General features: G+C 36.3%; 2 protein-coding genes across 2 annotated transcripts in view; both read right to left on the reverse strand.

The window, feature by feature from the left end:
• Nucleotides 1-14,011, reverse strand: part of rsh (Rap GTPase activating protein radish) — a 204,271-nt gene that overhangs the window by 83,928 nt on the left and 106,332 nt on the right. The window contains exon 7 of the mRNA XM_074090187.1: nt 12,470-12,715. Coding sequence (XP_073946288.1) covers nt 12,470-12,715 — 246 coding nt within the window. The remainder of the gene's footprint in view (nt 1-12,469; nt 12,716-14,011) is intronic.
• Nucleotides 13,426-14,011, reverse strand: part of LOC141429858 (uncharacterized) — an 816-nt gene continuing 230 nt past the window's right edge. Inside the window, exon 2 of the mRNA XM_074090417.1 lies at nt 13,426-13,852. Within this exon, the coding sequence (XP_073946518.1) occupies nt 13,426-13,852 (427 nt within the window). The remainder of the gene's footprint in view (nt 13,853-14,011) is intronic.

Raw genomic sequence — 14,011 nt, forward strand, 5'->3', positions numbered from 1 at the left:
TTTTACAACACCCATAGGAGGAGATGGATGCGTCCTATTCTATACCTGACACGGCAAATAAATACATAAAAATACATAATATACACTCCTTTTCGCCGGGAACCAGCATCAGTTTTACCATCAGAAACAATTTCGAGTCACAGCAACTTATATTCATAAAAGTGACGAATCTTTCGAAAAATAATTAAAGATTAAGACACACAATTGTTAATTTAATATAAGCGTTAAAATGGTGGCTAAAATCTCTAAAATTTAATAACAAGACAAACTTAGTGAGGGAAATCTTTCCAAATCTTCGCAATATTACAGCTAGCTTGATGAAGGTAGTAAAACGGGAACGCGATTTTTTATTGAAATATTAAATGAGCGCAAAGGAAAATGGGCCATATCTAATTAATGTGATCGTACAACAAGCAGTAAAATGAGCAGTAAATAAGTACTTCTCTCTTTATTGCCAGAGAATAATTCTCTGCGGTGAAATAATGATATCGGCCATGGATGCAAACAAGATTGAAGTCTGATTTCGTTAAAATATTGCCGTAATTTAATTACGATTGAAGTGTTTTTGTTGGAGTAGCTTTGGCGTTGTTTTTGCTTTGACCTGTTGTTAAATTACACGGATATTATTAATATCACTTTAAACAGTAATGATAATTAATTTTATATGAAACTAGCTTTTACCCGCGGCTTCGCACGCGTAAACTATTCGGTCTGGTAGTTACAATTGAAATTTTCGGGATTTTACAAAATTCCCCTGGAAATTTCCAAAATTTATATCGTGGTCTTCATTGAGGTTGTGTTGTGAATAACTGTACAAAATTCAAGACTCTAAACCCAGTGCTGAAATTTCAAAAAAATTCCCTATCCAAATTCAAATTCAAAATTCAAATTCAAATAATTTATTCAGTAAATAGGCCGCAATGGGCACTTTAACACGTCATTTTTTAAACTACCAGCGCTTTCGGAAATACCATCATTGCCAAGAAGAATGCGCCGCAAAAAACTTGGCAGAGTCATTTTTTCAAAAGAAAATAATTACAAATAAAATACTTAAAAACTACAGTATACAATTAAAAAAAAAATAAAAAAATAATAATAATAATAATACAGGGATGTATGGGGTCCCTTAGTTACAAAACTATCCCGTGGGAATATCGGGATAAAAAGTACCGTATGTGTTATTCCAGACGTCCAACTACATACATACCAAATTTCATGACTCTAAGCCCAGCGGTTATTATTTTGAGATTTTATCCCTATCCCGTGGGAATATCGGGATAAAAAGTAGCCTATGTGTTATTCCAGAGGTCCAGCTACCTACATACTAAATTTCATGGCTCTAAGCGCAGCGGTTGTTATTTCAAGATTTTATCCCTAGGTATTCCGTAGGAATATCGGATCAAAATGTCGCCTATGTGTTATTCCAGACGTCCAACTATCTACATACCAAATTTTATGACTCTAAGCCCAACGGTTGTTATTTCTAGATTTTATGCCTATCCCGTGGGAATATCGAGATAAAAAGTATCATATGTTTTAATCCAGGTTATAAACTAACTTATCGCCAAATTTCACCCAAATCCGTACAGCCGTTTCAGCGTGAAGAAGTAACAGTATGTACTCACTCACTCACTCACAAACTTTCATATTTATAATATTTACTCGTATTTCTTGACGTTGTAAGTTTTTTTGTGTTGTGTTCCGGGTTTTACGTCTCCCTCGAGTCTTTCTGTCAAATATTAAAATTTTTAATAATGAAATTGCAAATAAAAAATGACAGCACACAAACGTGCGTCTGTGTGGCTCGTTTTCCCAACTTATGAATGGCTGTCAGCGTCACCTCAGCTTACTCTTCTAAACATACGTCCTACTGCTGGCTATATGCCTCCTCATAGAATGAGAGAGCTTGGGCCGTAGTTCCCAACTTTGGGAATTTTACACCCACCATTTAATTTATTCGCAGGTGTGGGCTGATTTCCTTGACCGCATAATAAATTACTGTAAGAATTGCCAATATGTAATGGTTTTAAAATAATTTCGAAACGGACAGGCGGAATGCATTTTTAACCAACTTCGGACGAAGAGGTGATTTGATTTTTAACGGTATCGATATGAAATAGTGCATAATCATTTTTCATGTATATTCACCGATAACTTTAAGCCGGTTTGAAAAACTATTTTTACGTTTTGAAGGATGGTTTAAAAATATATCGGAAGTTACGTTACACAAATTTTATCGGTTGTATAATAGGAAGTCCAAATAAAGCTAAAGTTAATGTTCTTTAGTCACTGCCATCAGTTAATGATTTTGAAAATCATTATAAAGAAAAAAATACCTAGATTAATGACCTAATACTCGGTCAACAATCTAAGTAAATAAGTGCATTCGCCATAATTTTTAAAAACATGGAAAATTTTAGGTAAAAATAGATTTTTTTCACGGAAATAACATCGGATGAACCTTCGTATTTAAAGGATTCGAAGCTTTAAAAATACACCATCCTGGTGGATAATCTGATTTTCATTTTTGTAAATATTTACTGGCAAGATTCGACCAAAAAAAGACAAGTGGGAGAAAAAAGGGAAAGCTTTTATCAACCATGAGAAACATACAAGCTAGTTAAAAAAAAGGTGCCCTTCGTGAAAACTCGTAGGTTAAAATGCTATCTAACATCTGTATGTTTCCTTATCCAACCTTCATAAATAAAAATAACCTAGTGAGCCTAGATCAAACTGGTTTACGGCCGTGTTATGGCGCTGCTACTAATAAAGTGTGTATATCGACAACGATATGGCGGCAGTAAAACCAAATGAACATAAATTCGACACCTACAAAAATACTGATGAATGCTTTCGAAAGTTACACACTAAAAACCTTTTAAAAGTAAGAAATGTGATATGTACTTTATTGAGAAACTAGAGTTTACCCGCGGCTTCGCACGCGTAAACTATTCGATCTGATAGTTATAATTGAAATTCCGGGATTTTACAAAATTCCCGTGGGAAATCCCTAAAATTTATAACGTTATCTTCATTGAGGTGTTGTGGTAAGAACAACTATCCCGTGGGAATATTGGAATAAAAGTAGCCTATGTGTTATTTCAGACATCCAGCTATCTACATACCAAATTTCATGACTAAGCCCAGCGGTTATTATTTCTTAGATTTTATCCCTATCCCGTGGGAATATCGGGATAAAAAGAAGCCTATGTGTTATTATAGATGTCCAGCTATCTACGTACCAAATTTCATCTAAATCCGTCCAGCCATTTTAGCGTTAAGGAGTAACAAACATACACACACACACACACACACATTGTTCATATTTATATGGCAAATAGTTCAGTATAGTCGGAACAATGCTTTCTTTTTTCTTTGGCGATCAAAAACCTGAGGAGGAACGACCTTCTTTCGTAATTCGTGTAATCGATGACTCCGATATCCCTAGAAAGTTTATGAATAACTATAATTACTGCTTATTTTTACCAGACTATAATGACATCTTGACTTGTCTACAACGTGTTGTTAGCTATGATGTTAATTTGTAAAGGTTTTGTAGCGAAATAGTTTTATTCCCCAAGCTTTTTTTTTCCAGTAGTTTATTATAAACATTATTTACAATGATCCGTTGTTGACTACGAATCGTTTTGGGATTTTTTTGTTATTGTTCAAAGAAACCGCCACAGTGACACTGACAATCATTCAAATTATTGCCAGTGTAAGAAATTAGTTCCAATGAAATTCCGCAACATGGCGAATAGTCATATATTTCTGGTCAGGCTTTAAATACGAACTTTTCCGACAAAATACATTATTACTTCTGTACAAAAACAGTGATAATAAAAAATAAAAAAACGTAATGGCAACACCGGCATAGATAATAGATCGCTCGTTTTTGGCTCGAAATTCGAACTTAGGATTTTATTTTGCTTAATATACAAAATGTACACACCCAATACCATATTTTCTCAAGTTTTTCGCGATTCCTAAGGTCAAAGAATCGAATTGCTTTAAAATTCCAGAGAAATAATGCGTTGTTTGGGAGAAACGTGTCAAAATGGTGTTGTAGAGCGCTATCCTGCTCTGTCTTGTGTTTTTTGTCCCGTTCTGGCGGTTCACTTTTATATTATAAGATTATTAAGTAACTAACAGAAAAAGTAAGTACTACTACTACTAGTAACTATTTTATAAAACATATTATTTGTCATTTTTTATGTAATTGAAGTATTAACTTTTTACCTTGTAAGTAATTGAAACAGACAATACCTTATTTCAATATAAATGCAACTTACGAGTAGGTACAGTCAAGGGCATAAATATATATACGTTCCCAAGGCGTCAAAAATACCTGTACAGTTGATTAGCCAGAAATATCTGTACGGTAATCCGGCCAAAAAATATGTGATCATTTAGTTAGTCAAAAAGATCTAAACATTTACATGGCCATAAATAAATGTACAATGTCAGTCAAATATATGTAGGCAAATAGGAGGCCATAAATATCTATACACGCAACTCTCACATATATAAGAACAAAACCCAAGCCAAAAATATCTATACAGTCAAGGGGCAATAATATCTACACAGTCAAAAATATCTATACAACAAACAAACAAGATTTCTAATTTTGAATTATGACAATCACCGAAAAGAGCACCGTTCTGTCATGATCGCTTTGTCCTTTTCATTTTGATCGTGACGTCATTGACGTGTCATTTGTGTTACCTTTCACCCTATTATTTTATATTCTGCTTTACAGCTATATACCATACAAGAAAGGCAAGAAAATAGGGCAAAAATATCTATACACTTTAGTACCTTGTCACTTTAACCACTGTGACAGTTCAAATATGACGAAAATAGACAAGGTACTAAAGTGTACACATATTTTTGCATAATTTTTGGACATTAATTTTAAAGTAGGTATCGACCTAAGTACCTTATTTAGGTCACTTTTAGAAGCCTTTTTTAAAAAATAATTTATACTTGTAATGAATCGTTGACGTATAGCCGGGCATGTGCACACCGGAGTTTATTTTTGATACCCCTACTTATGAAAAAATAAAACAAATTACTAAAAGCTACATTTTTTTATTTGAAAAACTTAGGTAAATTACTTTCATCATAAAAAAAGTCTACACATTTTTTTTATACTTAAATTACCTACGTTCATCATAAAAAAACCATATTTTCTTCATATTAACAACCTAATATTTTGTATACCCTCCATCTGCATCTTTCACCGCTTGCAAACGGTCTTTCAGGTCGTCCTTTGGATGCATGATTCCTTACATTTCCTTCTTCTCTATACCTTTTCACCCATAAATATACAGTACTCCTCTAAAACAAATAAAAGTAACAATAAGTCAATGAATACCAGTTTGCTACAAAAAGGGGTATTAAAAAAACATTCGGCGCACTCACCATTACACCCAATTCCTCAGCAATTTGTAATATGGGAATTCTGTCTTCCTACATAATTACGTTGCGGTGTTTTATATGGTCTCAAACCCTGTACATTATTTTTAAATATTTTCAATAATATCAACGTGTACCGATATCCAGAATAGCATTAAATTAGATTATTACACATAACATATAATACTATTCAATGGAAAAAATCAATTGTGTAAACAAAGCATTTTTTCACGATTACTCCGTAGTTACTTACATTTGAACGCCAATCCCGATCATATTCACATCTCAATGAGCTCAGCACTGTTTTTAACAATCATTTTATCATTAAATAATCGTGTAAATATGTTTATTTTATAGAATTAAATGGAAGACGAAAATCCGTTATATTTGTCAAATTGACATGATAATTTTTTCCTCACCGAAGTTGGTCTATGGTCGGTCTAGTCTCTGGAAATTTAGTGCTGTACCAACAAAATTAATTATTTGACTGAACCAACCTTACCTACCGATAATTATGGCTGGCTCTGCAAATTAATTTATTCGTAGATATTAATATTTGTGTTAAGTTACACTATTTAATGAAGGTTTATAAAGGTTTCTAATCCTATCCTACTATCCTACTAATCCTACTAATATTATAAATGTGAAAGTTTGTGAGTGAGTGAGTGAATATGTTCGTTACTTCTTCACGCTGAAACGGCTGGACGGATTTGGATGAAATTTGGCGAAAAGTTAGATAACATAGGATACTTTTTATCCCGATATTCCCATGGGATAGGGATAAAATCTTGAAATGACAACCGCTCAGCTTTGTCATGAAAATTGTATATAGATAGTTTGACATCTGGAATAAAACATAGCCTATTTTTATTTCGATATTCCCACGAGATAGGGATAAAATTTCGAACTAATAACCGCTGGGCTTAGAGTCATGAAATTTTACCATGATTGTTTTAATGTAATGTCAATGAAAACAACGATTTAATTTTCGGGAATTCCCACGGCAATTTTTAAAAATCCCGGTATTTCAGCTGTTGGACCTAATGATTTACGTGTGCGAAGCCGTGGGTAAACACTAGTTGGACGATAAAAGAGTATTATAGTAGAAATTATGTAGATTTCTATTTACTAGTACTTATCATATTTACTGTGGAGTCCATTGTTGGACCAAACAATCATTTTGAATCACTTCCCTGTGTCTACTCTCATTTCCCTGTCTTATGTAAATTTAAAAATGCCTCTTCTAAATTATATCGAAAATACAAACTGAGACATGGATGCACAGAAAAACCAGAAAAAGAGACCAGCGCTGGAATCGAACCTAGGTCCTCAGCAATCCGTACTGCGTACTATAACCCTACACCACCGTTGGACAGGAGTCAAGATACAAATTCTCCTGTGCACACATATCTCAGGTTGCCTTTTTCTACTACGCTACTTAAGCAGCAAAAAATTCTAAATTAATCCATATTTTAACTGACCCTTTCAATTCTAAAATACTCCATCATAAACCTTGGGGAAAATATACGTCAAATAATATAAGTGGATATACATGTTTCACCATTTTAAAAATTCTACCCTTAAAGGGGTATAAAGGGAGTGTAAGTTTGTATGGAAAAAAACGTTAGGTATATATATTTGAAGATATACCTAATTCTAAAACTTCGTGAAAATGCTATTAAACATTTTATGTTTAAAGGGACATGGAAACATTGTGAATGACTCTTGAACAGGACTAAGAGAATACGTGATTCGCCATTTTTAAAAATTAAACTTAGGGAAAACAATAATAATGAAATATGAGTAAATTCAAAATAATTATTTACTGCTGATTGAAGTATCTTAAAGAGCTTTCACATCACTAGAGCCAACGTCAGTCAGTCAGTCAGCCAGTCGTCAGTCAAGTGTCAATGTCAGTCACCACATTTGTTTACACAATTGATTTTTTCCATTGAATAGTACCATAAATCAAATTGACGCATATCAATGGCAAACTTGACATTCGAATACATTATTATAATTAAGTAGGTACGAGTACTAAGTGGCCAGTATTTATAGTGCTGATATAAACCTTTTTAAAATAGTTTTAATGTGAATGATACTTCGAATTATGTGTACATATTAATGCCCTTGACTGTATAGATATTTTTGGCTTGGGCTTTGTTTTTATGTATCTGAGAGTTGCGTGTATAGATATTTATGGCCTCCTATTTGCCTACATATATTTGACTGACATTGTACATTTATTTATGGACATGTAAATGTCTACATCTTTTTGACTAATTAAATGATCACATATTTTTTGGCCGGATTACCGTACAGATATTTCTGGCTAATCAACTGTACAGGTATTTTTGAAGCCTTGGGAACGTATATATATTTATGCCCTTGACTGTACATGTGATCATTTATGAGAATACTCTTGGAAATAAAGTATTAAAAACCTCATCGAAATTGACGTGAAATTTATTTTTAAACTTGCATTAAAAAACAACTTCACAATTAACATTGTAGAATCGAATTGAGGACCTTTTGTGGAAGTTTGTCAATTGTCTTTGGTTTCTTATCTTTTGCCAATAAAGAGTTTACATGTATACCTTTTAATCCTATCTAAAAAAAAAACAGAAACATATTCCTACTTATCATGTCTATAAACTACATAAGTTATACAGTTTAATTTGATATCTACTTTATTCGTCACGGAATTCGGCAAATTTCTAAAGCTTTGAAATCCAAAGCTCGTGTAAAGCTTTATTACAACTTCGCTAGTTATTGAGTGGGATAAGTGACAGTATTGTTTTGCATGGTGTTCCTTTGTTACTAACAAGTGTCTGGTAAACTTGTTAGTGAAATAATTCGAGCACCGTTTGTGGTCACGGTATTAAATAAAGCAATTCGTCTATAATAAGTAGTACTCAATTAAATTAGTAGATTGATGTTATGATTGATGTGATGTTATTAGTACATTGACAGGTAAGGCTTTATAAAATGTGCGAGACATCTATGAACGAATCCCAACATCAATCAGTAGGTTGATGTTGGTAAATTAGTAAATTTAATTGAGTACTATGGTTTATGTAAATCCAATTTATGAAAAGTGTAAACAAAGACGCTATTTACCCGACCATAGATATTAGTGATGTGAAATCTAGAACCTAGTGCAAAATCATTAATCTGTTCAGTAAATTGATTAATTTATTAATTGAATAGATCAAGTCTATTTTATTATTAACAATACTTGATTTAATTCCAAAGACTGTTAATTCAATTAAAAAATCAGTAACTATTTTAACGCAAGTAAATAAAAGTCGCTCATTAAATCGAGCATGAATCGATTTTTAAAATGTCAAATTTTCTACCAGCTCTACGCTAGTTTATGCTATACTATGCTATAGTATATACTACAGATTATACCCATGTTTTATTCAAGAAATAACGTCATATTTTGATGAAGATTTTTCAAAAATAAAATTAAATATTGAAATCAAGTGAATTTTGGTGAAAAAAGTGATTAAGTATACGTCTAGTTTAAGTAGACACGAATTATAGATGAATGTGTTATTGATGCGATCCACTAGGTGTTTAAGTGTACAAGAATTTTGATAAAATGGGTTTGTTTACACTTTATATAAATTGGATTGATATAAACTATACTTATCATAGACGAATTATTTTATTTAATAACGTGACCACAATTTTGCACGCATTATTTCACTCACAAAGTTTACCAGACGCATGCTTACCTGTCTTAAAATTTTAGACAGGTAAGGCTTTTTGAAATGTGCGAGACATTTATGAATTAATCCCAAGCATCAATCTACTAATTTAACTAAGTAGTACTACTATTGAGTATAGACGAATTACTCTCCTAATTTTATTTTATTTTGGTCTAATGTTACTACAAATACGTTTGTTATTTTATAGAAAAATAAAATGCTAGCAAAAGTACTCACCATGTTCTGTGCCTCGTATTTATAAACACACATTATCTGCATCTTTTTAAATCCCCTATTTTATCCAGTTATCCTAAAAAAATACTATTTCCACAACACCTACACTAACATACAATACTTTTAACAATACGTTTTGGTGTTCATTTTTTGCAATATCAGGTCACTTAAGTCTTCGTTGCACACCTTACAGGTGCTGGTTCACGCTTTAATGTCACACTTCAAGTCCATTACAAAGCCAATCAAATCACGCCACGGATAAGAATCTAAGTAATAACAAAATATATTCTTAATGAACGCACGAAAAAATTACATTCTGACGCACGTATTTAGCGGATAACTGGAACTGTTTGATTCGTTGTAGCATTTATTTGGAGCTATAATTAAAGCTGGTATGTGTATTGGAAGTTAAGTGAGGTTATCGTTGTGTACAACGCGTCGGGTACGTTCAGTATAAACATGGCAGCGGTGGCAACAGATGACAGGGCGCGGGCGGGCGGGCCTGCGCCGGCAGTCCGGCTCATCTCATCTCGTAGTGTGCTAGCGCTCGCCAGTGCCTCGAGACTCGAATGAACCCGTCGTTCGTCACCCGCAGAGGCGCCACTGTGCTACTCCACTCTGTCGTGCCACTCTCTCACACCTGAGTATCTTTTGAAGGTAAAGCAGTCGACAGAGCGGGACGACGAAGCGAGTCAATCGATTGGCTGACAAAAAGGGGCGGGGGCCGAGCACGTGGCTTACGCGTCGTTACTGATAGAGTTTATTGTTGTTACGCTCCGCAAGAGCTCTCCGCGCTTTTTATGAAATCTTTAGGTTAATCAACGTCGAATGTGTTTAAATAACTCACTAAAGCTAAGTTACATGACTTGGCCATAGACAAAGTTGTTATATGATCCAAAAATGCCACATTTTTTTGCCTTACAGGTAATATAATAAATAAATAAATAATAAATGTATTTATTGACCATAAAAAGTTAATTCATCAATACAAGAGAAGCAGTGATCCCCACACTAGGCACAGCCTGTGTCGTGGAGATTCAGATCTTAGAGAATAACAGAAAGTGCAGCACTTAATTCAGTATGTAATATTTATCCCAATCTTATATTTTATTAAGTAATAAGTAATTTGTAATAAGGTTCTCTATTGGATGGCATAAAATTATTTGTAATATTATTGTTACGCGTAGTTGCTTTTACTCGAATTAGCGATGTGCATACTCATCATTACGCATATTTTTTTACGGATAAATACTGAAAGCATCATCTTCATGAGGAATAACGTCAAATAGCATAAATACAAAAAGTAATAATAATAAATTTGCATCATTACAAAGTACATAACCACAATCACGAGCCTGATGCACTACGAGAATAGGTTAATTTTGTGTTAATATATATTTAGGAACCAAGGCGAGGTCGACGGATGTCCTATTTCTGCGTTGCTTGGGCGCTTCGCGCCTGGATATCATACTAACCTAACCTAACCTAATGTACCTAACGTGATCTAACCCAGCCTAATATTTTGTTGTTCATTTATAACAAATAATCAATAGCCCAAACAATAATGTGTATTAGTCTAATACAAATTAGTACAACTGAAATTATTCTAATGGCTTAATATGCCAAAAAAGTAGTAGGCCAAAGAATTACTATGAGACAGTACTATTATGCCAATACAAATTATGCCAAATCAATTATGCGAAGCAATCATCCATCATCCCAGCCTATATACGTCCCACAGCAGGGAACAGGCCTCCTCTCGGAATAAGAGGGCTTGCCGTTGAATTGCTTCGCAGGTTTGTTGTGCAGGTTTCCTCACGATGTTTCCGTTCACCGTAAAGCTCGTGGTAAATTTCAAATGTAATTCCGCACATGAATTTCGAAAAACTCAGAGGTGCGAGCCGAGGTTTGAACCCACGATCCTCTGCTTGAGAGGCCATAGGCCACTCGGCCACCACGGCTCAGGCAAAAATATGCGATTGAAGGGGATCCCTATAATAATCATAATGCCTAATATTAATCTTGGTTAAATATATCATTGCATTGCTATGAAAAAAAATTAATAGTTACGCACTACTTAATAATTTAGATTTACTTTTATAAGAAACGCAGGACGTGTATTCGAAAGGCCGTACGATAGTAGAATAATACCGAGAGCCAGTGTATTAAATTTGTAAGAAACTACTTGACGTAATTATTATTGAACTAGCGAACTGTCCTGAGGCTGTAGCGGCTGTAGTGCCTAACGTTTCTGGCACTAGCAAAAACTACAAAAACTGTCATTTGCCAATACCTATTTTTACCCTGTTCACACATTAATGCTTTAGTGGTTACACCGAATGAATCTATAATTTGACGAAAACCAAGTTTAAAACTGCGAGTTACGGCAACGAGAGCAGAAACAATGTTATAAGTTATAAGCACTATAGAAATGAATATAAGATGGTCTATGCTGTTGATATCGGTGACTATTTGGTGGGATTTGTATTTACCAAGAACGCGATTAAGATAATAGCAGAAAGAATTACAAATCTACAAAGAGGCATTAGACAAAAACTTAAATTAAAATAATGTTGTTTAAGTTTACTTTCGTGACAGGACTTGTCATTTTTTTTCACATGATACTTTTGTCTATGACTTTTAAAAAGTATTTAGTTAATCTAAAGCAAGATGAAATAATAGAGTGAAACTATGTTTTTACCTAACTTAATTTTCACCCACTTTGTAGTTCTAATGACTACACAATGTTGTACCATCGTGCTCATCCATAATTGAGCTTGTTAGAATCGTTACTTAAAGTATTTTTGACCAATAATGGTACTCTGGGTAAGATAAGGAGCAGTAAGTAAGGCGGGCACTGGAACTTCTAACAGAACAAGGTAACCTAGCCGTGTTTGGGCTTGTTAGAATAGTAGTTAGGTGTACTTGACCAAAAATAGTATCCAGGGTCTGGTTTGGTTATAGAGCAGGTCATACAGGTGTACCATATGGTTTACCATTGAAGCGTGTTATTGGTTCTTTAACTACTGCAATTTTTAAAAAGGAACTTCGTCTGTACTTAGTTACTTAAATTATTATAATTGTACTACTAGTTTACTCACCAGTTTGCGTGCTGGAGTCAAAAAAGGTGCTTGTGGTTTCTACAGTCATGGTGCCAATGGTCCCATCGAGGATCTGGGTCGAGGAGTCTCGGCGACCGCGCGCGCGCATACACGCGTCGTCGCTCTGCGAGCTCTGACGCCTGAAGTTCCGGCACCGGATCATCTCCTCCGTCGTTGACTGTCGGCGAAATCCCCGGGCGATCAGTATCTCTTCAGTTGTCGACTGCCGCCGGATCATAGTCCTTTCTGGCGGACGAGCGCACGGACTAGGATCCCGGCTTGAACAAGAACTGGATTCAGGACTCCGAGCGCGACCACCTCTAGCACAAGAAGCCTGCCTACGCAACCGACTTCTACGTCTTGCTGCTGAAGGACTCAACTCTCCACCCCAGCGCGATCCGGGCTTAATTGAGACCGATCTCTCCTCGGTCTTACCGCTGAATCAGGGCTTAAGGAATCTCTTCTCACACGTCCTTCATCATCAGGCCCTAAAGAGGGACCGGAATCTCGACGACGCGTACCAGGTGGTCCATTCGGATCATCAAAGGCGGTAGCTTGGCGTTGTAACCTTCCGAGTCTGCGTTCTGGACTCGCAGCTGCGCGGGAATCTCTCCGTGCTCGACCACATTGTGTCGTAGAGTCTCGTCTTCCTCCGAGGTTTGGCGGAGTTCTACCACTTGGAGTCACTGGAGTAGCTTGCGTAGTTTGACAAGTTTGAGCAGTTTGGTTTGCGTCGGTGGGTATCGTCGGTGAAGTGGGCGATGGAGTCACTGCTGATGTGATTATAGTTGGCATCGTCAACGGCTGACATTCTCCGTCCGAGCGGCTCGGTTCATGCACTGTCACCACAGTTACGGAGGGAGGTTGAGATGACGGACCAGGATCTGATGATGCATCGACAAATGATGGAGGCGCTGGCGTTGGTGGTGAAAAGCGTCGTTTTCTGTGCGTGGCAACTATTCGCGGAGGGGAGCAGCTGTGGAGTCTCTTCTGTGCCGGTGTCCGTCCACAGAGTCACGTCGTTCTTTGTTGTCATCGCCTGAACCGCGTCTTTTGATGCGTCGTTCTCTCGTCGGTGCGATAGTGGTTGAGTCCCTCCGGTCCCAAGAATTGGGGAAGTCAGTGCTAAAGTCTTGAGGGGCAGCTTTGGAGTCTCGGCGTTTGGAGGCCATGGATTTGATGCCGGAGTCGGCGGAAGAGTCTCGTCTTCGGCGGGGCGGGGGCTCATGGCGCGCCCAAGGCAGCGAGCGCGCCAGGTCGGCCAGGGTCTCGCGGCGGGAGAGAGGCACGCGTGGGCGCCGCGGCGCACTGCTGCCGCACCACCCCACTCGCGCAGGATGTCTGTCAGCTGGGCCAAGGACGAACGACGACGGCGAGGTCCACCTACGAACGGAACAGAAGATATAGTCTACTGTTTTATTGCCACCAACTTTACCCGTGGCTTGACTCACGTCAATCAGAACTGAAATTTGAGATTTTTCAAAAATGTTTGGTGCTTAAATGTTCAAAATTGGTGTGACGTACTTTATGGATGGCCCTTTG

This window comes from Choristoneura fumiferana, chromosome 7, assembly GCF_025370935.1.
Source record: "Choristoneura fumiferana chromosome 7, NRCan_CFum_1, whole genome shotgun sequence".
In the NCBI taxonomy this organism is placed as follows: domain Eukaryota; kingdom Metazoa; phylum Arthropoda; class Insecta; order Lepidoptera; family Tortricidae; genus Choristoneura; species Choristoneura fumiferana.